A 26,124-nucleotide genomic window follows, 5' to 3' on the forward strand; every position below is an offset into this window, starting at 1 on the left:
AAAACAAAAATGTGGTCTGCAGAATTGACAAATTAAACAATGAACAATTTAGCATAACAACAAAAGCATAAACCAGGGAATAACGATTGCTTGGCTAGGTCCTGGGAATATTGTTGTGTGGGATGAGCGATAAGAAAGTAGGCCTATACGATAAGAGAGTATTCCTGAGAATCAATCCAAACAGGGCTGTATTTTTAGTAGAAGATAACGAGGGATGAGACAAGTGCTGTTTTTGACATTTTTTGTCATCAGATTGAATAGAGAGGGGATATGTGTTTTGTTGTTTTCGTCTTTAAAGCCTCTACTTCCCATTACCAAGGCAATGAGTTTGGATTTGAAGTTATGGCGATGAGTTGGAGTTAAATCAATGTGTAAATATTGACTAATCATCCTTTAAAAAATTATTTATTTTTTTTAGCTGAAATGGGTTTATATTCTTCTTATCAATCCAAAATTTAGTTTTAAATATTTTTCATTGTCTTTGTAGTTTTTTGCGACAAGTCTCTAGTTCAAAGAAAATAAAAGAAATGTAATCATTTGTTGTTTGGTGATGCTAAAATGTTTGTTTTTTGGGGTAATGTTTTTTCATTTTTACCAACAAATCTAGTAACCATGCCACCAATGAGACAAAAAGTCAGGATCTACTAAGATCAATGGAGGAGAAAAAAATTCTGGTTGGAACATGCATGTTTTTTTCCAATAACATCAAAGTTTTCATTAAAAAAATAAACAATAACCAAGAAAGTACAGATATAACCATCAAACGTTGCAAAAGCTCAGCAATTACTTCAAAACCTTTGTTTTTTTTTGGGGGGGGGGGGGAGTGCCAGGAGTATTTCTGTGTACCGTGGAAAATTCCTAAAATAAATGATTTTTTTTCTTTCCTTTTGAGCTGTTCAAAATAAATATGTGTTGGCAAAATGTGGCTAAACAAAACATAATTCTGAAACAAAACACTGACTTGTATAGAGAGAGACAACACAACATATTACCCGGGCTGTGAGTTGGAATTAATCCCTTTGCTCATTTCAGTAAGTAGCTGTTTTTGCATTGAGAATGTACACTTTGACACTGCATTCTCAAGAAAATTTGAAATTCGAACAGGAAGTACATCATACATGTATCAATAGCATGGCAAAAACGTGGGCACAAAATTGCATGTCCAGCAGAAAAAAAACCATTTCACGGGAAAGCAATTTAATGGACAAGAAGCATCACTCCTTATTCTCTCCCCCAACATCCCATAACAACAAAACCCCAAAACCTCATTTTCCCTAAATGAACATAAAAAAGTATGGAACTGACCAATCTGCTAAAACTTGGGCGTGAGCAACTACATGGAAAGGACTACACATCATGTACTTTTCCATATAAATTCTGCAAGGAAAATTGAATTTCAAACAGAATGTATCACTCACTAGCATGGCAAAATGCAGGCATGTATGGCGTAAAAATTCATTTATGGAAAAGAATTTACTGATAGGCAAACATCACTCCTTATTCCCTCCCAATAAAAACCACATATCCCATAACAACAAAAACCACAATTTTTTTTAAAAATGAACGTGTTTCCAGTTAGTTGAAGAGCAACAATTGAAGTATAACCCTATTTCTAACTATAATGCTTAAAGGGAATAAACATCATTGGCTTTTGCCGTCATTTTCAGAAATGAACTAGTTTGAGGGGTTAACATAATAGATCAAATATTGTTACACTGACAGCGTTTGAAGTTTTGTGTTCGAAAATGCTGGAAAAACCAAGAAAAACAAAACTGTTCAAGTAGTCTGGTTCCCTGACTCCACTAAATATAAAGTGTAAGGTAAGGGTACCAGTCTAGCTGGCCTGCACCCGTTCATGAACATGTAACCAATAGCAAACAAAATTTGGACTGAATTAATGGTAAATTTGGAGTAGTAGTTGAAAAATAGTTAGGTGTTTCCAACGATGGTCAGCCGACCACTGCTGGAAATTTTTACAAAAATACCATTTTCTTGAAAATGACTTCACACCAGGTGCCATAATTTTACAGGATGCTTTAGACTGTCATTACCAACATCCTTTTAAGGTATTTTGTAAAAACTTGGTAGTTTTATTTTTCGATGTTTGCAAATGTTGTATATTCCCTTTAAAGTAGAAGCCAAGTACATTTTTCTGAATTACGCAATGTTTGAAATTTAAAATAATACATCAATCGAAAAGGTGCTGCTATCTCTATTCACATCTCAATACCTGAACCATGTCATCACTCTCCAAAAGAAATTCGATTTTATATATATATATATATATATACATACATCATGTGACTAAACGGGAGAAATGCCTCCCGTTTACAAAAAGTCGAAGTTTGCCATATGCATTTCATCAACAATGTAGGATAGTGCCCCAGTATTTCTGGGTATAAAATATGTTTTATTTACCTACCTTGCTAATTAAAAATTGAATTCTGAATTGAAAAATGAATTCATAATTAATATTCATTGCTTGCATTTAGAAAATTTGAAATTCAATGACAATTTTGTGCATCAAGTATGCACTTGGATCGTACGAGGGGCAAGCTTTGCTACGTCATGTACTATTTTGAATCTGATGACGGTTACTGGGATTTTCCAAAAACTTGTGGTCTCCATTTTGGTTTCGCCTGCTAACAGTGCTATTCGGGTCCCTAACTCCGAAGAATTCAGGTCAACATTAGTCAATGTTTTCTTAAAGAAATATCAAACTGTAAGATATATGAAGCAAGTGAGTTTTATATTAAAATTTGATCTGAATATTAAAAGCTATAAATGATAAAGCCAAACTGGAAACGAAGCCGAGCTGTGCAAAAGGGCCATCATGTTTGTTTCTAGCCCCTGCGGTTGCCTGACCTACAATTTGGGTGTCGGAGAATTGTCAGGTCAGGGAACCAGACAACCCAAAAGAAAGAAGGATGACATTGGGGGTCAGGGAACCAGACAACCCAAAAGAAAGAAGGATGACATTCTATTTTCCTGTCCCATTCACTTATCGCCACCTGTTCCTCCGTCCACTCCCTTTCCCTTTTTTTTCTCTGGCCCCTCCCCTTGTGCCATCCAAGCTTGTTGCTTGTCTGGCTATTCGGCGACAGGCAGGATATTATCTTCGTCTGTTTCTTCTTCTTCCTCAAAGGGTATGACGTCTGCCTCCTTGACATCTGAAAACACACAAAAAAAGAGCACCACATAATATAACACTTCATAAATATTATGGAAAAACACACTTACATTAATTGGCCATGCATGTTCCTACATGAACAAGTCGGGGAAGTATTAAGTCAAACTTCCAACCAGTCGGCAATACCTTATGTAAAACTCTAGGTAGAATCCCAAAATTAGCTCCCAGACTCATAACCATGCAAAAACTCCTAACCAACAATCAGTTGTCACTGGTACCTGAAACACTCTCAGACAACTTGTTAACTGTGTGTAAAAGATTTTCAATATTTGGTGGATTAGTAATAATCACTTGGTTACAAAAGCTAAATATGTATTAATAAAACAAACACATCATGAATTATGAAATAAGGAATCCCTCTGTGTTGTTCGATCTTTGTAACTGCTTGTTTTTCACCAATGGTTACTCATGGAGCCGACAGCCAAAGATTGTGGTGCTCTGTTCCTGAATTCAGGACAATATCACCTATACCTTCGTCAGCAATCTGTTCAAGTCTTTTCTTGCATGCTTGGTATTGCTCTGTGAGCTGCTCCATGATGTACCTGACCTCTACAAGCTCTTTAAAGGCCCGTTGCCTTTGGATCTCCGCCATCTTGACAGCAAGAAACTGCCACCATCCAGACAAAGTCTGTCAACCAAGAAAACATTTCACATCATTGTTTTCTCCATTGATTGCACAAAATTTGCTATCAGACATTTTTTAGGCCAGGCCAAAAGTCCTTTAGCCACATTGTATTTAGTAGGTTAGATGTGACAAAAAAAATTAGGTATCACTGACAATATAAGAAGGATATTACCTCACTTGTGTCTTCAGGGATTTCTGATAGGCATTGTAATAACTGCATTCATAAGACAGCATGTGCAAAAAACCTTCACACTTTAAACCTACCACATCAAAGTTTTGAAAGTCATCTGAGTTTCCAACGTTTCCTGCTGTTAGGGTGGGGATGAAGCCAAGCTCCTGAAGTAATTTTTCAACCTCTGTAATAATTTAAAAAAAAATTGACATAACGCTCTGATTTATATTTATGTTAAATTAGAACAAAAATCATTGTCAACTCAATAGGTGTTAGCATCTTGGTTCTCAGCTACCCCTCCAAAGAGAAATAAAATGAGTTGTGGTAAATTATCCTGCCCATGGACATGAATAAAACCTACGTCAAGCTTGCATAGAAGCACCCACAAGATTGAAAGCCTTATAAACTGTATCTGGTTCAAAGATAGAAATTATGAAAACATAAAAAGAACGATAACTTTATCCTGGTAAAAAGACCAACCTCACCCATTCGCTCTTACACTTCCGCCATGGGCATGCACAGCCTTGATCTGGCAACTTTACACAATGACTACATCCGGTTCAATGATTCCCATGTCGGGGTTCAGATCACTGAACCGGCTATTTTTATTGTGTAAAGTTGCCAGATCGAGGCTGTGCATGCCCAATGGCGGAGCATGAAAAGAGCGAATTGGTTGTTCATTTTAGCACCCTACGATGTACCTCCCCTCCCCTCCCCATCAGAGAGGTGAAACAACTGTGAAACAATAAGTTGGAAGATGTCTTAACCCCTCCTGGCCGACGGACCGCTATAGCCGGGGCTTGAGGAATGGCTTTCTGCCAGGAGATGGCTAGAGCCGCATTCCCGCACATGCACATTTCATTCATCAAAAAACTGTGGTCACGGTTTTTTCAACTGTACGCCGAGGTGTTCCTTAATATGGTCGTACGATTAACTTGGGCGATTGGAGCAAAGCTGTTTTCTGAACCCCGGTTGCAGTCCTATAATATGGGCCCAGCCTCATTGCCAATCTGCATGAATGGAGAAAGAGCCACAGCCAAAGCAGAAGTTTGAAAAACGGCCCCTTGTGTGTTTTGTTTGTCTGAGGAATCCAAGGACCAGAAAATACATGAATATAATAATACAAATTAAATGCACAACATACACTGTAGATTAATATTATTAAATGACAGTTGACCTAAACTTTCAAATCTGTATCTCAGCTGTGTAGCATTTCCTTGGAAAATACATTACAATGTACATTGATTTGAGACTGCTGTTGCCAATTTATAAAACAAATTAATTTCAAATAATTGAAAAAGCGTAACGCGAAAAAGCGAAAAGACAAACCCTAGTTTGTATCACAAGTGATTAATAACTGTATGTGGCAGGGCCAAATTTAACTTAATTTTCCAATGTATTTTTGTATGCTTTAGTATTGGAGTAGCCCCCCTGAGAAGATCCAGTGTTTTTTATTAGATGTCACCCCAACCCTTTCAAAGTAGTGTTTCCCCCTGATTAGCTTTCCCCAGTAACAGTCCACAGTGTATGCACATTGGACTCGTCTTTTTCCCAAGACCATGTGCCCTGCCACCCTGTAAGACCACAGACCCCTGAGCAGCAGACAGCGGGGAGGCATCACCAAAAAGGGGCACTTGCAAACCCGTGCTGAAATGTCGACACGTTTTTTTCACCGGACACTTGGGGGAAGGGGGGGGGGGGTGGTACCATCTTCCAACAGAGGAGGCGCTCTTCAAAACCAATGATTATATGCTAAATATGCATTATGTGCCCATTTTCAGGCCGATGGGTTTTGGGGGTTGGTTTTCATATTCCTCGTTTATATCAAAAATATCTATACCATTATTGGGATATGGTTACTTCTAAGAAATAGTAAGATACTTTAAGGGCATTTTGGTTGTATCTTGAGGGGGCACTTTACTGTTCGAGGGGGCACATTTATGGCCGCAAAAGGGGCACTTGGGAAAATCCCCCCCCCCCCCCCCCGGTTCCACCGCCCCTGGCAGCAGACTAGCAGCAGAAAAGAGAGCATTATATTTTTTTGTTCCTCTTTTCCCCCTCGTTCTGTGCCCTTAGCTAGAGTCATTGGTGTTTTGTTATGAAATTATGTTTTTATGTAGTATATCATTTAAGTGTAAGTTTTTAGAATTTTGGATCCGTTTTTGGTATTTTAAAGGGAAAATACAACATCTGCAAACATCAAGAAATAAAACTACCAAATGTTTTGAAATACCTTGCTGGACTGTTAGTGAATGACAGTGTAAAGCATCCTGCGAAATCATGGCACCTGGTAAACTGTCATTTTCAAGAAAAGTGGTATTTTTGTATCAATTTCCAACGCTGGTCGGCCGACCAGCGTTGGAAAAAACTGGCCCCAATTGATCGCACTTTTTTGCAATCGATTACACACCTATGAACGGGTACAAGCCAGCTAGACTGGTTCCCTAACCTTACAATTCCCCAATGTATGTAAACTGCTTTGTTTCTTCTTATATGGAGTCAGGGAGCCAGACTACAGGAAAATGATTGTTTTTCTTGGTTTTTATAGCATTTTCAACCCAAAACCTCAAAAAAGTCAGTGTAACTATATTCGCTATATATTTCCAACCCCCCATTTCCATCCATTTCTGAAAATTACAGCAAAAGCAAATGATGTATATTCCCTTTAAGAGTTGTGACATGTTTTACACAGTTTATAGAGCCTTGTAGGAATATCGCTTGAAGTTTTGAGATAAATGCATGGGTTTATTTAGGAATTGCTTGAGGAAAGTTTGCTTGTATTGTTTGATTTGATGGATCAGAAACGTTACAGTTCTGTTAATAATTGAGGAAAACTGTGTTGTCAGAAGTTCGATTTATTTCATTGACTAAATTTTGAGGAAATGACTTCGGTTTTCTTGGTTGATAGATGCATTGCATTGCCTTTTGATTATTAAGTTAATTGTTGATTTGATACTATTTCTTTTGACATCTAATTTCAGTATTTTGGATGGTGTTTTCTTCATTACTTTTATTGTTTTATTGTACATGTATAAAGTCAAGAGGAGTGGTTTTCCCACAGACTTCTTACTGATTAGTTTGCTATGTCTATTCATTAGTTAGACTTGTCCAAGCAGTTCGTTTACTGTAGACCCACGTTTCCTTTATTTTGTATTTAGCCACCTGTTTCATTTAGTTAATTCTTATCTGCTTTGGACCTGTGCAAGTTTACTGCTCAGGAATGTTGAATTACCCCCTTGGTGATTAGTCCCACCTGGCATTCAGAAGACAGGGACTACTGTTTATCTTGCTCATTAAATATCCACAAGAGATTTTGATGTTCTTGGCAAGACTGTATAGAAAGTCCACATGACTTTGTTTATATTATCTAGACCTAGTGCAGCTTGACTTTGTTTGCATTGTTTACTGTTTCTTATTATATTCCTTACTCTCTTATCTTGTTTTACAGATTTTCCTCCAAAGTGTCGTAGAAGGTCTATTTATTATACACACTGTGTTGGTTTAAGTTTCTTTAAGTTGTTGGTTTTAGGGTGAGTCTTTGCTCTTATAGTCTTGATTTTCGTGGTCTTGGTTTTATAATTATCTGGTCATTTTGAAAGTTCTTGTAAATAAATCCTTTTTGTCTTTTTGTTGGTTTGAAATCTTGGTTTGTCCCTTGTCCCTATAAATTCAATCTCCTCGCGGCTTTTCCCTTCAAAGATCCTGAGTTTAGTTTAGTTTGGTTAGTTAATCCCCATAGAGTCTAGTTTGTGTGAGTTCCCCCAAGTGTGTCATTTTTCATGGTTACATGTACACATAATTTTAGGCTTCAAGCTCCGGTGCCATATTCGGAAGTACTCGTACTCGTACTCGGACGTTCAAGTACTCGTACTCGGAGACCTGTTCTTGTACTCGGAAGCACGAGTACTCTTACTCAGCAACCTAGGTACTCAGCAATACTTGGTACTCGGCAAAAAGTAATCGACTACAACACGTACTGATACCTGAGCGGGCCGGCAAAGTATTGAAAAACTATACTGTCCTGGAGGGGTTGCAGCATGTTAGTTTAGCCAAGAGAAGAAAGGGGTGCGAGAAGGCAAAAGACGGGTGCGAGCATGAATTGCAGCATGTAAGTGCCAATTAAGAGAAGAAAGGGGTGCGAGAAGGCAAAAGACGGGTGCGAGCGTGAATTGCAGCATATTAGTGCCAAGAGAAGAAAGGGGTGTGAGAAGGCAAAATAGGGGTGCAATCATGAATTTGCAGCATGTTAGTGCCAAGAGAAGAAAGGGTTGCCAGAAGGCAAAATAGGGGTGCGGGCGTGAATTTGCAGCATGTTAGTGCCAAGCGGAAGGGTTGCGAGAAGGCAAAATAGGGGTGCGAGCGTGAATTTGCAGCATGTTAGTGGTAAGAGAAGAAATTAAGGGCCTCCCGCTTTCTTTTTTGCCAAAAGGCAGGACGCTCAACACGTTGGTTTTTTTTATTTCACAGTACTGGATATATACTATGCCGCACTATTTGTTATCAAGAATATTATTGGTTTCAAATGTTTAACTAATCCAATTATTTTGTAAGTTACAGCACTTTGAAGTTGACGCTCTGTTTATGCCTAAAATCCTGGGTAAGAACACAAAAGTTAATTCTTTTGGTATTTTTATGAATCTAAAAATCTTCAAATTATTTTTGTGTGAAAATAACAAATCTCAGAGTCTATTTTTTGGAAATTTCTTTAATGTACATGAAATTAATGTTAGATACCCCAGGATGTGCCGTTACAATAACCCTTAGCGTTAGTGTAACGTTAGTCACGAAAAATGATGATTTTTTTCGATATAAAAGCATATAGGATACAGCAAGTAAAATCTACTCTTCATTGTTTTCTTAGTACAGGGTTTGGGTAGTGCAACAATGTTATCAAGTGGGCAAATAATTGTTATTTAAAGATTTGGTCAATTCAACAAAAGTGTAGTGTCAGTCACGCATAATGCATTTGTATGTATTTAGTGTATTTTGTACACTTGATATTTTATGACATTTTATCCATGTTCCAACCTTTTATCATCTTAAAGTTACAATTATTCCTTAAAATATAGCATAAACAGTTATTTGACTCTTCTCTTGTTGACAAATAAGGTATTGTTTTAGTGTAAATTTGTTGTTAATTAACAGGTATAATGAATCTAATGCGTAATGTCAGTCACGGTAATGTCAGTCACAGAGGTTAATTTGTAAATTTTAAAAAGAAATCCTGAAAGTTTTGCCCATTTACTACATGTGTTGGTTACCCTATTAGCTATAATGCTCCTATGGATTTAGATACGTAGAAATTTTAACTTGAAGAGAAATTTGAAAAACATGTTTGACATTTTTGGGTTACGTTGCTTTTTGTAATGTCAGTCACGACAGTAAACTACCACTCTAGTTGGAAAAACTGAACATGAAATGTTAAAGTTTCAATACTGTATTGTGTATTCAGGTCCCAGTAACTCCCATGCCAGACATGGTTCAGTTGGCTTTAATCGTTTACACATAAGAGCTGATTTGATATTCAAAATGAGTAAAAATGTAATGTCAGTGACGGTCTTAGGCTTTATGTCTAATGTCAGTCACAAACAAACGATGTTTTTTTCCCATAAAAGCATTCAGGAATTAAAATCTGCTCTTCATTGTTTTCTTAGTACGGGGTCTGGGTAGTGCAATAAAATTATCAACTTGGTAAATATTATTTGAGGATTTGGTTGATTGAACGAAAGTGTACCGTCAGTCACTCCAGTGCGTTTGTATTTAATTCATGTATTTATACATTCTATAACATTTAATGCATGTTCCACCCTTTAAACATCTTAAAGTGATTTTATGGCATAAGCAGTCCGATGACACTTCTGTTGTTGACAGAAGAGGCTATTGTGGGTGTTACTTTGCTTTATATTAACAGGTATAATGAATTTAATGCGTAATGTCAGTCACAGTGACATGCTTGTATTACAACTCCAGTTCTCTTTCTCAGTGAGCGCTACATTTTAGCATATTCCCGTTTAGATTATCGTTCTCCAAGTTTCCATATAACCATGTCCGACTAGTATATTATAGTGCATGCATCAAACCTTTATGTCCGGAAATAGAAGCAAATATAAGGTTTCAACTGTACGAAGTGTAGTCGTTACATTAAGATAGCATGCACATGCATGACCTTGTGCAGGGCCACTGACTTCGTGTTTCCCCACATACACTGTTGTTACGAAACGTTACGTAAATCTCGCTGATAGCTGAGCTAGGCGAGGCCACTGGGCCGATGGCCATACCAGTGATTGTATACTCTCTCATTGGTTGTATCTGTCAGTGCACAAACTGTTGCCTTATTGGCTGTTGTCTTATTGGCTCATTGGTTTGTACACAAACCATCGGTACCGATGGTTCGTGTACTTTCAATTAAATGTCACTTCTATCGTGAGTGTCTAGGTAATGGTAAATTGTCCCAGTATGACCCTCCTTCATTCAAGATCATTTGTTTTCAATGAAACATGGTGCCTAATGCAGAAAGATTAATCCCTCATTCTATTGTTTACATACAAAAAAAATAAAGGAGGTGGATGGTCACTTCATGCCTCTGAACTGTTTTGGAGACAAGGATCCCCACACGGCTACCAAGGCTTGTTTGTTGGCAACGTAACACTGCCCATACCTGTCACTAATGGATACACCTCATCATGGAGCATTTTTGCGTATTGCAGGAAATCTTGATGTTTCTGCTGATGGAGAGCTGTTGCTTCATGCTCCTCCTGGGTCGGTTGAATATCTTTGCTGTCTGCTTTGGACATGGGCCCCAGATCTGATTGCACCGAGACTGCTTCACCTATTATAAAAGTTCCATGCAGCAATAAAAACAGTTCACCTGTGTACAGTTGGGTAACTTTACGCATGAAATGATTTTGAAATGAAAAACGGATTCATTACTCCAACTTTACTTGGAGTAATCATTCTCTGACAATACACCTGACAATAAGCTTTAATGTGCACTTTCTTAGGGGCCTTTCTTGGTTCTCTCTCCCACCGGGCTCCAACAGGAAAGCTCACATGTAAACAAAGTGTGATGCCAGTATGATTCAGGTCTATTGATGTTCAATGATAAGCCAATTCAGAGAAGTAACAGATTTTGTGCCCAGTCTATGCAATTCTTGTCCAGTTCATTTCCTTTTATTTTGCTTAGCGTGCAGCAGTCAAACAATACACAACTTAATGTACAATTTGCTAAAATGAGCTATATTAGAGAGCTAAAAAGAGAATCCCTAAACGATGCAAGGCCAGCCAACATTTGCTTTAACACTACAACTAGTGTGCGTAAGCTTCTGCAAGTGGTCTCGGAGATGGTTACCTTGAAAACAAAATTGGTAGCATATTAGTTGACGGGCTTGACTTCAAGACAGTTTAACAGATATTTAAAAACCAACTTGATAGCGTTAATACCAACCTGCATCGTCTTTGTCATGGCCTTCTTCAATCAGTTCCTCCGGCTCAAGTCTCGCCTCTTCGGCCCCTCTCAGACTGACATTGCAAATGGTGCACTGTTTGGGAGTGTGCAGGAACTCCAAGAGCTGCTGGGACACCCAGGCAGTGGCTGATCTTGTCTCTACTTCTTCAGACACTTCAAGGTCACCTTTCACTTCTGGATTGTCAATGCATTCCACTCCCCTCTCCCAGCCAGCACTTTCGTCTTCCTCCTCGTCCAAGTCTCTCCCTCTTTGACGGATGTTGCCTTTCAGCAGTTCAGTGAAGACAGTCGTGGGTATGGCATGAATAGTCTCAAACTGTACATTACCAAAGGTCTCCAGGTTCAAGATGTTGAAATCCAACCCAGGCATGTGTGGATTCCATCTGCATTCTCTGAGGGACTCTTCGCCACGAGCCTTCAGGAGCTTCTGCAAAATACTGAGGGCATCGTGACGACACTGGGCTTCCCTGATTCTGCAGAGAGCAGTGTAGACTCTCTTTGGCAGACGGTCTTCAGATGGAGCTATGGATTGTAGTGCTTCCCTTGTCTCTTTGATGATCGGTTCAGGTAGGGCCATCCCAGCATTACACATCATCACAAGCACCAGAACCAGTGTGCGTTCAGCCTCTCCAGTTTGTATGTACTCAACACTGGAGAAGGCATCTGCCAAGACATTGAAATCCCTGCCCACCTTAGTTGTCCCACAAATCAGACGAGCCAGATGGCAAGTCTGGCCAAAGGTCTGCTCATTAGGATTTGTGACATTCACAGCAGTATAAATTGCATGTCCCTCTGCCGGAGAGCATATAGCATCGAGGAAGGCAGCCTGGGCTAGGTAACTCGCCGGTATGGCAACAGCACACCGCTGTGTTTTTGCTCCAAGTGCTAACATCATGGTGACATTCACCTCTATCATTGCCACTGTGTTACTAATGGACGGCAGAAGAGGTTTCACCGGCTTGTTAACCAGAGTGCCCATGAAGCGATTGAACGAAATGAGGGACTGCATTGCATCACCCTTTGTGTAGAGCTCTTCACCAGATTTCAAATGGCGGTGCTTGTAGCTACTGAAGCCATTCCGTGGCTCATTAGAATGCAGTGGGTGCATTCCTAATGGATTAGGATGTTTCCAGCCTTCTGTCTTTTGCCAACTTAAGCAGTCATCTTCTTCCCGGGTAACCAACTTTTTCATGACTGTTGCCTTCTCACCTATAAGAAGGTAAATACCATGACACATTAGGTACAAATCTGTGTCTGCCCTCTGGTGCTTAGGGTCAACCTTCTTGCGCTCATTCTCAACAAAGGTCTTCAGCCGCCTTCTGACAGAGGCATGTTGTACAGGTTTCAGAAGCTCTTGCGTTGTTTGAACTGTTTCACCAATGAAGCGTTGATGGCAGTGCTTGGGGAAGAAAATTTCATACAGTGCCTTGCACATCTCAGCACTATTTACATGACTCCGTTTAATCTCCGCCGTAAGCTTTTCTGCAGCCTTGAAGCTGGACAATCGGGAGGCCTTCCCGATAATGTCGTCAATCTCGATCAGCAGGACAAGGTCGTTCACCCGATTCAATACGTGGTGAAACGAGTATGGTGAATGGAGTTGTTGACAGGTTTCAGGGTCCTTCAAGCATGGCATCCCAATCTGATGATCAACGCACTGAGTCAGCTTTTTTATTTCCCCAAGAAGTAGCTCACATATCCTCTTCACCCATCCCAGGGCTCTTGGAATCAGGCAATACTTGGCGATAGCTTCTCGCGCCCTCACAGCCTTAACTTTGCTCAACTGCGACACGTTCCTACCGAGTGCAGACAAGATTCTGGCTCCTTCGCACCTCTGAATGTGGAGATGATCATCAGCTTCTTTGGAACGCAAACCAAAGAAGTCTTCGCAGGATCGTCTCTGCAGGATCGTCTCTTCTCTGGGATTGGTGCTCTCAAACAGAGCACATATCAGCTCCACAAGTTTCTTAAGCTGCTGGATGATATCATCAGTGCTAGGTGGGGAGAGCTTGATCAGGTGATCAGTGCATTCCGATTCCCCGGCAGTGTTTGACATTCTATTGAAGGAGACTTTGGCTTCGCGGATCTTGGCGGCATCCTTCTGCACTTGTCCAAGGAGAAGCAGCGTCTCGGCTTTCATGACAGAGTCACTGCATCTGCTGAACAGGCTCTCTGCCTTGGTGAGAAGCGAGACGGCAGAAGCCTGGTTGGCCTCACTGTCTGGCTCTAGTAGTAGCTTTCTGGCCTGGCTCAGTCGACATTCTGCTACAAACTCCGGATAACTTGACGATTCTAGGATGGTGCAGGCTTCCTCTAGCTTACCCTGTGAGGATAAAGGGAAAGGTTTTTATTAACTTATCCAGAATTTTCGTGGTCCAATAAAGAAACCTAATTGAACATTTTTACTGCTGTCTTTTTTATTCAACAAAAACATTGATTGTCTACATTGCATCATAATCTCGACATGCTTAAGGAAGCCAGTGAACATGTTGTTTAACATCTTGTTCGTTTAGACTCTGAACATTGAACTAGCCGACAGGGCCGATCAAAAAGGGAATCACCCCTTGGCTCAGCTGAAATTCAAAAAGGCAGCTAAGGATATGTGGGGAATCGTTTATTAATGTTATACCCGCTGCGTCCCAGAGGGCGCCCTTCCTTACGACCACTTTTCGCGCGCTATGCATGCACAGCACAATGCATGGAATCATGAGGAGTTGGGAGCAAGATCTCCTGGGTAAATATTTCGTTTTTTCCATCTTTTGGGTTGATTTACAGTTAGTAAGGGCAATCATTAATGAATGTAGGATACCTAGAAGTCACTGGGTATATGCTTAGAGCAAGGCATAGAGAAATAAAACACATTTCTTCATGTTATTTGTAGTTTAACTTTGGGGCCTAATGTCACGAAAGTGTGCTGCTATGCACGTACGTGAGATACGCATCGTGGTGTCTCGAAGTTGACCTGTGACCTTGTTTCCATAACGACCGGGCCTTTGCCGTCTGTCGTACGGTGCAAGAGCATTACTTGCATTACACTTACAATTGACACCGTCAAAAGGGAGATAATTGACATAGGCTATATGTGCAAAGCATAAATACAGGGTTTAAATATTCTCTCCTATCATATGTGTAAATGTTATTATTTCAATACAGGGTTTTATAGACAGTGACCGCTGCTATAACCATGCTATAACTTACTCGAGGCAGAAGCCGAGAAGTTATTTCCTTACCTGGCGTTGGGTAAGTGAAGGAGCAAAATCTATTTTATTTGTAGTAATGTAACTGTATTAGAGCTTTAACATGTACATGTACACGGGTGTAATTATATCTCAAACTCTTGCCTTTATTTTTGTACTTTTATTAGGGGTTTTTTATTCCTTGTATCTTGATTGTATGGAGACCACGATTAAACCACGTACTGTTGAAGATAACCCAAGAGAGTGTCAATTACTGGTTGGTCCTCGGAGAAGCAATTCTTCACCCAAGCATGGTGATGAGCTACCACAGTTCCTGACAAAAGTGGCGTCGTAGACAGGATGTGAAGGACTGACTGCTTGACATGGCTTCATATTTTTAGATATTTTGAACCCCCAATGCCGTTTGATAACTTTTTGTATTTGGGTAAGTGGTTGTTATCCCTTTTGTGTGTGAAGGGTACATACATGTACATGTGCGTTTATTCATATTGATGGTATGTGTATTTGAAATTGTATCTGTGCTTTGGAAAAGGGCGTAACTATATTCTTGTGTTTCCATGCTACATTTGCAGGAATTGTGTTACACACTCATGTAACTTGTAAGGCTATTCATTTATGAGTTATTTATCGAGTAAATTTAAAGCGCCGCTTAATTTTTGTAAAGGAAGGTTAGCTTTAATGTACATGTGCAACAACTTTTAGAGTTGTCGTTAGGAATTACCGGTAAGGACGAATCCTACTCTTGCATCACTATACTCTGTCAAGCCAGTGGTACAATGGCCTTACCAGAAGGCCTTGCTGAGGCACTAACCAAGTCACATGAAGCCATGGCGGAAACATTGGCTTATGCGTTTCAGGGGTTAAAATTTGCGCGGACTCCGAAGCTAAAACTGTCCAAATTCAATGGCCCACCGATAAAATCAGGTGACTGCACTCTCGGAGAGTGGCTCGAGGAGCTAGACTTCTACTCCCGACAGCTTGAGCTTACTGCAGCTGAGCAATTAGCAACTGCAGTTGACCATTTAGGGGGAGTAGCCAAGGATGAAGTCACATGTAGTCCTCCTGAGGAAAGAGATACATTGCCCAAACTGATCGCTTTGCTCAATAGGATATTTGGCCCAACCGAAAACATCGCGGCCTTAACCAGTACATTCTATGCACGTAACCAACGCGATGGTGAAACTTTGACCGAGTTTAGTCGAGCACTTATGTTGATCCAAGATAGCATGGAACAAGTTGCGGATGGTCCAGAGCGAGCAGCGCTTAAGTTGATGCGCGACAAGGCATTGAAAGAACGAATGGTGCAAGGCGCTCGCGATGCAGCAGTTCGTAGAGAACTTCGTCGGTTGCAAATTGAACGGCCAGACATAACATTTTACAAGTTTAGGGAACACGTTTTGGGGTTGTTTCCTGATGGAGAGGAGAAAGTGCCTCCCAAAAATAAATGCAGAATGTCCATGGCCTGTGATGACGGGGCCACAGAGGCGAGAAAGCAACCTGATTCGCTAGCGGTTCAGGATGTCTTGACCCAATTAGTGGCTTCTAACAAGCTGGTAGCCGATACGTTAGAGTCATTGTCACAGCATCAGGCTGCAACAAGTAGCCAACTTACAGAGTTGACAAAGGTTTTGACAAAAAAATTGGATAAAGCAATAGTGACAGGGAGTGGTAGATCTAGGATCATCTGTGATCATTGTAAGAAGCCGGGTCACTACGCAAAGAACTGTTGGCAGAAAAATCCAAGCTCAAAACCTGCCAAACCTGAGGTTAAACCTCAGGAAAACTAGACCCCTCCGTCATTGTGGGCACTATGGCGGAGGGATGCACTGTGCCTAAACAAAATTCTTCCGAGTTAGTTGGGTTCAATGAAGATAGTGTAGCAGTAAGGCAGGGGACTGAGTCTGAAAATGCTGATCCTTCATATCAAGAGAAGGAGTTGAGAGCCAAATTAATTGCAGAGAGTCCCAGTGCTGATATAGTAATAGGAAATGTGAGAGCCAGTTGCATCATAGATACTGGTGCTGAGACTTCCTTAATTAGCTATACATTCTACAAAGAACACTTGGCTGACAAGGTAGATGGTTTAGGAACAGTGGGGACATTCATTAGGCTTGTAGGTGCTAATGATCTAGAAATCCCGATTACAGGGTACCTTGAGATTCCCATTGAAATTTTTGGATCCACTTTGAACGCCAACTTCTTGGTACGGTCCGATAGCCCGCCTGATGCAACACTTGAACGGCGTAAACAGTATCCAATACTCCTTGGATGTAATATTTTACGGACGATCGCCTCCTTGGGTATCAAACCATTAGGGTCATGTAGGGACGAGTGGGACGTTGCTTTAAGATGGTTCAGGATTAGAGATAAGCAGGGATGTGGTATAAATAGGCCAATTGAACCAACACTTGGGGTTGTTGGGGATGTTTGTGTGGTCCATGAAGAGACCATCCTTCCTTTGTCGGCCAGATACGTAACCTGCAAATTGTTCGAACCATTAGTTTCCCTGGACCATGAAACGTCTGTTCTTGTCCATAATCACCCACCAAATGGGCAACGACCTAACGGAAAATCTGCATCTCGTGAGTATGTTGAGGTACTTGAAGGCGTACAGGTGGTACACACCTCACCATTTACCGTTTTGGTGTGTAATCATGGTACTTACCCTCTTGTCCTCCCACCAACTTGCAGTGTAGCAGTTGCTGTAGGCATCAGGGAAGTGGATGAAATTTGTGTTCATCCTTCCTCGGATGGACTGCACGTATCAGTTGGACAGGTTGTTGTAAATGACACGGATGACTGTCTGGGCCCAGTCGATGACGAATCAGGCACAGTGCCAGCTGAAACTGATGCATCCATGGAGTCCAGAGAGTTGTTTGTGTTCCCTGACGGTTCATCGTACCATCTCCCTCCTGGGATAAGTTTGAAGGAGTTTGACTCTGGTGATGCTCTCAAGGTTGCTGAATTGATCAGAACGCACGAGAAAGCTTTTTCCTTGGCGCCTCTAGATCTAGGGAAGTGTACGTTGATTCCCCACGAAATCCACTTGACAAGCGACGAGCCAATTCGGTTGCCGTATAGGCGTATCCCTCCTCATTGCATGCCAGAAGTCCAGAAACTGTTGCAGGACTTGTTAGAGAAAGGGATCATACAAAAGTCATCCAGTCCCTATGCCAGTCCCACTGTGCTAGTGCGGAAACGAGATGGCTCTATTAGGCTATGCATTGACTATAGAAAGCTAAATTCTCTTACCGTGAAGGATGCTTTCCCCCTTCCTCGTATTGAGGAAACGCTGGAGGCATTGGGAAGATCCCACTTTTTCTCCTCACTTGATATGGCACATGGATACTTCCAATTGATGATGCATCCAGACTCTGTTGACAGAACTGCTTTTCGAGTTCCTTGGGGGCTGTTTTCATTCGATCGGATGCCACAGGGACTCTGCAACAGTCCAAGTACGTTTCAACGAACAGTTGAATTGATATTTGGGGACATGAACATGTCTAAATTGATACTTTATCTTGACGACATTCTTGTCTTCTCTAGTACATTCGAAGAACACCTACAGAGGTTGGGTGTTGTATTCGATCGGCTTATCAAACATGGGCTAAAGTTGAAGGGCCAGAAATGCCTCTTCTTTCGGCGAGAAGTGAAACATCTCGGGCACATAATCAGGGAAAGTGGGGTCTCGGTGGATCCGGAAAAGGTACAGCGAGTAGCAGACTGGCCAACCCCGAGCAATTTGGTGGAACTTCGATCTTTCCTCGGGCTTGCCTCCTACTATAGGCGTTTTGTCCCAGATTTTGCTTCAATAGCAAAACCATTGCATAAGTTAACGGCAAAGGTAGACACAAAAGTAGGGAACCTGCCGTCTGGGTTTTTGTGGTCTGATGAGGCTAACAAAGCGTTCTGTGAGCTGAAGAAGCTGATATGCTCAGCCCCTGTGCTCGCCTATCCAAACTTTGATAAGGAGTTCATAGTCGAGGTCGACGCCTCACTCCAAGGGCTTGGGGCTTGTCTTTTGCAAGCCGATGACCATGGAGCTCTCCACCCTATTGCATATGCCAGTAGAGGTCTGCGAGGGCCCGAGAAGAATTACTCGGATTTTTCAAGCTTCAAGCTTGAGCTTCTCGCCCTTAAATGGGCTGTCTCCGAGAAATTCTAGGTGCTCATTTCACGGTATTTACAGACAACAACCCTGTTTCGCACCTCCAAAATGCAAAATTGGGGGCTACGGAACAGCGCTGGGTTGCGCAGCTGGCGCCATTTAACATGACCATAAAGTTCCGGTCTGGGAAAACAAACAAATGTGCAGATGCACTCAGCCGACGACCAGTGGAGGTTGCAGAGATAGCTGAAATGGCAAACGACTGTACCTCAGTCCCTTGTGAGATGCGACCTAAGGAAGTTGTAGAAAATTCAGATGAAAATTGTGCAGCTGGGATTGATGCGCCCCGGTCGTCAGCAGTCCTGCCGTCTTTCTCCCACACTGAACTAGCTTCAATGCAAAGGGAAGATGAACTAGGAGAACTTTGGAAACTTTGGGACTCCAAGTGGCAACCTGATGTGCCCAGACCAGGTGTAAATACCCCTGGTATTGTAGGCTGGATCAAAGAGTGGACTAAAGTAGTCGAGCGGAGGGGTGTGCTTTACAGACAAGTGGAGGATAAGGCTCGTGGTCCAGTGTACCAGATGTTAACTCCAAAGAAGCTGCAGAGCCAAATGTTGGAGGCCGCACACGATAATTGGGGACACCAGGGTGTGAACCGCACACTGGGGCTCCTACGTTCTCGCTGTTTCTGGCCTGGGATAACTAGGCAAGTGCGACAACATGTCCGAACCTGTTTCAAGTGTACTGTTTCAAAGCCTCCGAACCCCACTGTCAAACCACCCATGCGGCACCTTCTATCGTTCAAACCAATGGAATGTGTGGCGATCGACTTTCTAAAATTAGATCGTGGTCGTCATGGCTACGAGGATGTCCTTGTCATTACGGATGCGTACACCAAGTACGCTGCCGCCATACCTTGTAGAAACCAGACTGCTCCTGTTGTAGCCCGTGTCCTAAGAGACCACTGGTTTTCATGTTACGGTGTTCCCATGCAGATCCATTCTGACCAGGGGCGAAACTTTGATGGTACCCTTGTGAAAGAGCTATGCCAGCTCTACAGTGTCAAGAAAACAAGAACCAGCCCGTACCATCCTCAGGGGAATGCCCAAACTGAGCGTTTCAATAAGACCCTGTGCTCCCTGATAAAGTTGCTTGATGCAAGGAACCGTAAAACCTGGCCAGAAGCGCTGCCCCACCTTGTGTACATTTATAACTGTACTCCACACAGTGTAACTGGGGTAACCCCCTACACCCTCCTTTTTGGGAGAGAGCCTACTGTTTCACTAGACCATCTTATTGGAAACGCAGAGCAAGATTTCACGGAGGATTTTGTACAGCAACAAGCTCGACTACTTGAACGGATGTCTAAAGTTGTTAAAGACCGCCTTGAGAGAGCTGCAGAGTATAACAAACAGCGATACGACAAGCGGTGCAATAGTGAACCACTCTCTGTTGGCAGCCGTGTTCTTGTCAAGAAATGTGCATTCACGGGTCGTCACAAACTTAGTGACCGGTTCTATCAAGAAGCACATGTGGTGGTAAAATCCAACAAGAGTCAGGATGTGTATGCAGTTAGGCCAGTTTTTGGTGGCCAAGAGAAGTGGCTTAATAGGAAACTTCTCATCTTGGATCCTCGTAACCCATCAAATGAGGTTGAGAGTTGCCCTGAAATGCTTCCTCTGTACTATTCTCAGTCTAACTCAGATCAGGAAGACAGCTTGTCTGATGAGGCTCATTCTGGTTCCGAGTCTTCATCCGAAGATGAACTTGTGGTAATCCCAAAACATACTTTCATTCCTAATCCACAGGTTCCTGCTCAAGACAAACTACAGCACCAAGCTAACACATCACAAGGAGGCACAGTGAGCCTATCCTCTCATTCAGCGCCCGTAAGACTAGAAGACAGTCATCCCAATAGACCCCTGAGGAAATCTCATCGACTGGCCAAGAAGAGAACTGGGTGGCCTACTGCAGTAACGTAGATTTCACGAGTTACTCTCAACTGAGAGGGTTGCCTGTGTACAACAGGACAGAGGTTTTACCCTTTATGCCTAGCTTAGTGTGACGCGTAAGTTTAAAGTCAATACCTGCCTTCCAAGGATTGATATAGTTTCGTGGAACCGCTATACCCTCGAGAGGTTGCCTGTGTAGAACAGGACAGAGGTTTTACCTCTAACCAGGCTGGCAAGCCTATTACTTTTTGGATTTTGTTTGGAGATACTGTTAATAAGTGTTTATATTTTGTTTATTGATATATATAGGTAATATATAGAGTAGTATTCAGTTGCTTTCTTGCCATATTGTTCCCACCTTGTTGGAGTCCCTGATAATTATACTGTTCTAGTGGAGGGACACCCTGGCTTGACATACACTAGAATTTTTGATCATCTCGATCACTATTTGTAAAAATGCAGGCATTTGACAAAATTGACGTGCTATGTATTGACATGGGTACCAATGATATCTCAAACAAAGACTCCACACCGCTGGTGGTAGTTGAACAAGCCCTGAGGTTTTTAGATATGTTGACAGTGCACAGAATTCATCCCAAATGCATGGTTTTCCTTTCTGTCCTACAAAGGTCGCGGATAAGCAGGCGAAATCAGGTTTCAATCCAAACCTTCAATCACCGCGTACGGCGTTATAACTCCTTACTAGGTTGAGCCCTAGCGAGAAGATCAAGTGTGTATCTTTGTTCTCAAAGGAGGATTAACCACCCAAGGTATTTTGTGGATGGTTGTCACCTCACCTTGGAAGGGATGAATAAATACATCCGTCAAGTTCGGAGCATAATCACCCGTTATGGCAATTAGTGATGTAAGAGTGTTGCATTCAGCGATTTACCCATGTAAGATTTGATTTGCTGTGATATTTGCTCTCTTGGAGAGACAATGAACGTCCAGCACCCATGCCATCATAGAGTTTTCTTACCAGTAGACATTTGAAGTTTTATACATGCATAAACATTGAGAAAAATAATCTTTTAACTGGAAGTGTTATCCGCATGTTGTGTATCAAAAGGTGAATCAATATGTAAACTTGCTACTCAAGGAATGACCTTGTTGATGCAATGTTTGATGTTGACTTTTTCATGTCAAGAATTACCTTGTTGAAACAAGTTGTTTTGTAAAACATAAATTTTCTCTTGTTAGAGTTTTCAACTGTATTATTCTTCAGTATCCTATTATAAAAGAGAAGGGTACTGTGATATCAATACAAAAAAAGGGGGAAAATGATCTTCCAAGTGAAGTGTAACCTACATGTAGTTGTTTATGGGCCATTTGATACTAATTCGTCATCGTTAACTGCAGAAAAGAGCAAAGAGCTTCAAATCACTTGTGTATGAGTTCAGTGTCAAAGACTGTCAAATACTTTAAATTTTGATTGCATCAGTAGTGATCAGAAACCATTATGAATAGTTGAAACAAATGTATCTGTGGTTATTAATTGATTAATCTTAAAAGGTGTCTCTCTAGAACTTTTATAAGCATAGACATTATTATGATTTATCCTACATGTGGATCGAGGGCAAAATTGTACCTTTTGTGCTTTGTTTACGTTTTTGTAGCATTTGGACCATTCGGGGTCGTATGGTCTTTAAGTAGGGAAGTTGTGGGGAATCGTTTATTAATGTTATACCCGCTGCGTCCCAGAGGGCGCCCTTCCTTACGACCACTTTTCGCGCGCTATGCATGCACAGCACAATGCATGGAATCATGAGGAGTTGGGAGCAAGATCTCCTGGGTAAATATTTCGTTTTTTCCATCTTTTGGGTTGATTTACAGTTAGTAAGGGCAATCATTAATGAATGTAGGATACCTAGAAGTCACTGGGTATATGCTTAGAGCAAGGCATAGAGAAATAAAACACATTTCTTCATGTTATTTGTAGTTTAACTTTGGGGCCTGTCACGAAAGTGTGCTGCTATGCACGTACGTGAGATACGCATCGTGGTGTCTCGAAGTTGACCTGTGACCTTGTTTCCATAACGACCGGGCCTTTGCCGTCTGTCGTACGGTGCAAGAGCATTACTTGCATTACACTTACAATTGACACCGTCAAAAGGGAGATAATTGACATAGGCTATATGTGCAAAGCATAAATACAGGGTTTAAATATTCTCTCCTATCATATGTGTAAATGTTATTATTTCAATACAGGGTTTTTATAGACAGTGACCGCTGCTATAACCATGCTATAACTTACTCGAGGCAGAAGCCGAGAAGTTATTTCCTTACCTGGCGTTGGGTAAGTGAAGGAGCAAAATCTATTTTATTTGTAGTAATGTAACTGTATTAGAGCTTTAACATGTACATGTACACGGGTGTAATTATATCTCAAACTCTTGCCTTTATTTTTGTACTTTTATTAGGGGTTTTTTATTCCTTGTATCTTGATTGTATGGAGACCACGATTAAACCACGTACTGTTGAAGATAACCCAAGAGAGTGTCAATTACTGGTTGGTCCTCGGAGAAGCAATTCTTCACCCAAGCATGGTGATGAGCTACCGTAGTCACCCCCCTCCAGGAACATCACAGTTCCTGACAGATAGATTGGCAGAATCCTTAACTGACTACCTGGCAACTGGAGGGTGGTGATTAAAAAAGGGGCTGATCATCAAGGCCTTCTTTGTACCTGCTCTATGAGTATTTTCGCTGCTTCCAGAAGATTTCCATGACCCTTCAGCATTGCTACAGCCTCATCAAACAGTTCCTTCTTATGCAGGAAGTCTACTCTAGTTTCCAACTGGTCCAATTGCTCCAAGGCATCCAGCATTTGCCCATGGTCTTTTTGTTTGTAGTGGTACTCTGCCGACTTGGAGAACAACTCATTCAAGGTGTGGGTGGCCCTGGAATACACACAAACACAAACACAAGCGATACATGTAATGCAATGCCGCATATCATTGAACTAGACAATATATGTATGGTATGGGTGTGTGAATTTTTTTTTCTGATGCTGAATGTGTCTACAGACACTGCTCAAGCCAAAAGCTTTAGATTGGCTGACTTGTAATTTACTTGTGAGGACTTGGAACTCATTTGTGATTGACTTTATGATTTTTTTGTAAGGACATATAATTGGCTTGTGAGGCCTTGTGACGTCTTGACTAAAACTCTGAACACTCACCCCGGCGGTCTGACATGTCTTGGTAAGGGCATCCCCTTCGTCTTCTGCTCCTGCTTGAACCGGTTGAAGCGATCGATGAGGTCCAGGGCCTTGGTGTGCAGACCCACGCTGCACAGGAGGTCTAAGGCCTTGGCGTAATCCCCCATCAGCTCCAGGCAGCGGCAGGCGTCGCTAATGCGATTCAGTCGCTTCTCGTAGATCTTGGCCGCTTTTGAGAACTGAGTTAAACAGAGCCAAGACAGATGTAATGGAAACTGGAAGGCATAATGCATTCATTGCTTTCCCTTGCTTTTCACACATGACCCGGTTTAAAATCTCACCCAGGCCGACTCGTTGATTGTTTTTCAGTCTCTCCACATTGCCAATGGTTTTTCCTGATCATCATTCCAGGATTTTTCTCCAGAATTTACTTTCTTACAAGAACAACCCAATTGCAAACGTCTATTTTCTTTATTCGGGGGGGGGGGGGGGGGGGGGGGGGGAGAGAGGGGGAGGGGGGATGCACATCAAACAGGGTTAAGGGGCTAGTCACAAAATCTCACCCCAGTTATAAATCATCTTGAGCACCAAAAAAAACCTGACTATACGTACGTGTCAGCATGTAGACTTTAATATTGACTGGAATTAAACCGCAAAACTGTTTTTATTATTTGTTTAAATGTATGAAATGTTGTTTTCAATATGTATGAGGTGTTAAGTGCTCAACAACTTTATGGACAACTTTACTGCGTTTCTGTCTTACCTCTCCCCGCTTCTCCAGAAGCTGAGCCAGCAGGTCAAACTCCCTGGCATTGTAGAGGCAGTTGACGGCCATCTGGCTGCTATCACACTGCAGGAACAGGCTGGCTGCTTGCAGGAACCTCTCCCTCATGGCTGGTAGCTGGTCTTTCATGCGGTCTGCTTCCACAGCCAGGTGGTGCCCCATGGCCTGTAATTCTCCCTTCTCTACAGGGGCGAGGTAAGGGGAAAATTGAAAAATCCACGAAATTATTCGGCATAGGTTTTGAGGGTTGTCGAGGGTCCCACGGGCAAGTAAGTAAATTCGGACGTGCATGTCAGACAAATGAGCTGCTGTTGGTAAAGTGAATGTGATACATCACTAATACTGAGAAGTAAACAACTACATAACAAACTAAGGTACACCACCACCTTAATGACCTGTTATGTGTACGTCATGTGGTTGAATGTAAAGTGTATTTTATGTACTTGCTCCAGAGCAATGTAGGGTCTTGGCACATGTTTGTATTTGCCCAAAGACACCCCTTATACAATACCCATTTCTTCTGTTCTGAATGAAAGTCTCAAGAGTGAAACCTTATGATTTCCAGATTTCAAAAGGAATTCTTTAAAAATCCTGAAATTAGGAAACATCCTGATTAAAAATCCTGAAATTATGATAAAACCTGACAAAATATCCTGAAATCCTTACCAATCTCACCCGTCTCTGTTTATAGGGGGACAACATGGGATTCTCATTTGTCTTGTTAAGACATGCCAAAAATATAATCTGAAAAGATGTAATTTTATGTGTGACTGTGGCCAAACTCAACAAATGTGAGTCACAAGTCGACAATTCTACTTTCGAGTGTTAGGCACTTTGGAACAATCTTACACAATGGAAAACAATAGCAATGGCCAACCTGTCATTTCCGGCAGATGTAATGGCCTCATGCATATTTATAAGGCTCATAAATTATGAACTAGAGGTCAAGGCATTTGTTGAGCTACAAGCGTTTGTTGAGTGGTCGGTCGGATATCATTATTTGGGCTACAAACAAAGTCATAAGACAATAAATTGCAAGGATGAAATGATAGAATTTAAAATATGATAACTTTCAAATTCTCCCTACAGTAACTTCCGGTCTGATGAAGTCATAATTTGGAAACCTCACAAAGTTATAATATAATGTAGTTGATAAAAAAAATAACAAGGGGCAAATTGGTTAAATGTGGATGGATAGTTTTTAAATCAAAAAAAGAATACCCAATTTGTTGTACCGCTAGAGGGCGCTCTTTCAAATAATGACGTCGTAATGCTGTTTTTGTGTCCTTTGTTCAATTCTAAACACTTCCATAATTTATTTGCTAAATAGTAAAGAGCTTCGACTTTTCGAGTTCTATTCAATTTTTATTTCCAGTATTTAACACCGCAAGTGAACGTCAAGCAGTTTTGTGCCCTGGAATAAGAATTGTTGCCTGAGGCATCATTTACAACCTCACGTAAAAACAAAC

General features: G+C 41.5%; 1 protein-coding gene across 1 annotated transcript in view; it reads right to left on the minus strand.

Moving 5' to 3' along the window:
- Nucleotides 1–3,085: 3,085 nt before the first annotated feature.
- Nucleotides 3,086–26,124, minus strand: part of LOC119723192 (TPR and ankyrin repeat-containing protein 1-like) — a 68,386-nt gene continuing 45,347 nt past the window's right edge. The window contains exons 25-32 of the mRNA XM_038193752.1: nucleotides 24,635–24,837; nucleotides 23,893–24,110; nucleotides 23,398–23,611; nucleotides 11,432–13,775; nucleotides 10,646–10,816; nucleotides 4,080–4,171; nucleotides 3,662–3,818; nucleotides 3,086–3,170 (exon numbers count right to left, since the gene is read on the minus strand). Coding sequence (XP_038049680.1) covers nucleotides 3,091–3,170; nucleotides 3,662–3,818; nucleotides 4,080–4,171; nucleotides 10,646–10,816; nucleotides 11,432–13,775; nucleotides 23,398–23,611; nucleotides 23,893–24,110; nucleotides 24,635–24,837 — 3,479 coding nt within the window. The 3' untranslated portion in view covers nucleotides 3,086–3,090. The remainder of the gene's footprint in view (nucleotides 3,171–3,661; nucleotides 3,819–4,079; nucleotides 4,172–10,645; nucleotides 10,817–11,431; nucleotides 13,776–23,397; nucleotides 23,612–23,892; nucleotides 24,111–24,634; nucleotides 24,838–26,124) is intronic.

The sequence above is a fragment of the Patiria miniata genome, unplaced genomic scaffold (assembly GCF_015706575.1).
Source record: "Patiria miniata isolate m_02_andy unplaced genomic scaffold, ASM1570657v1 HiC_scaffold_16, whole genome shotgun sequence".
Lineage (NCBI taxonomy): Eukaryota > Metazoa > Echinodermata > Asteroidea > Valvatida > Asterinidae > Patiria > Patiria miniata.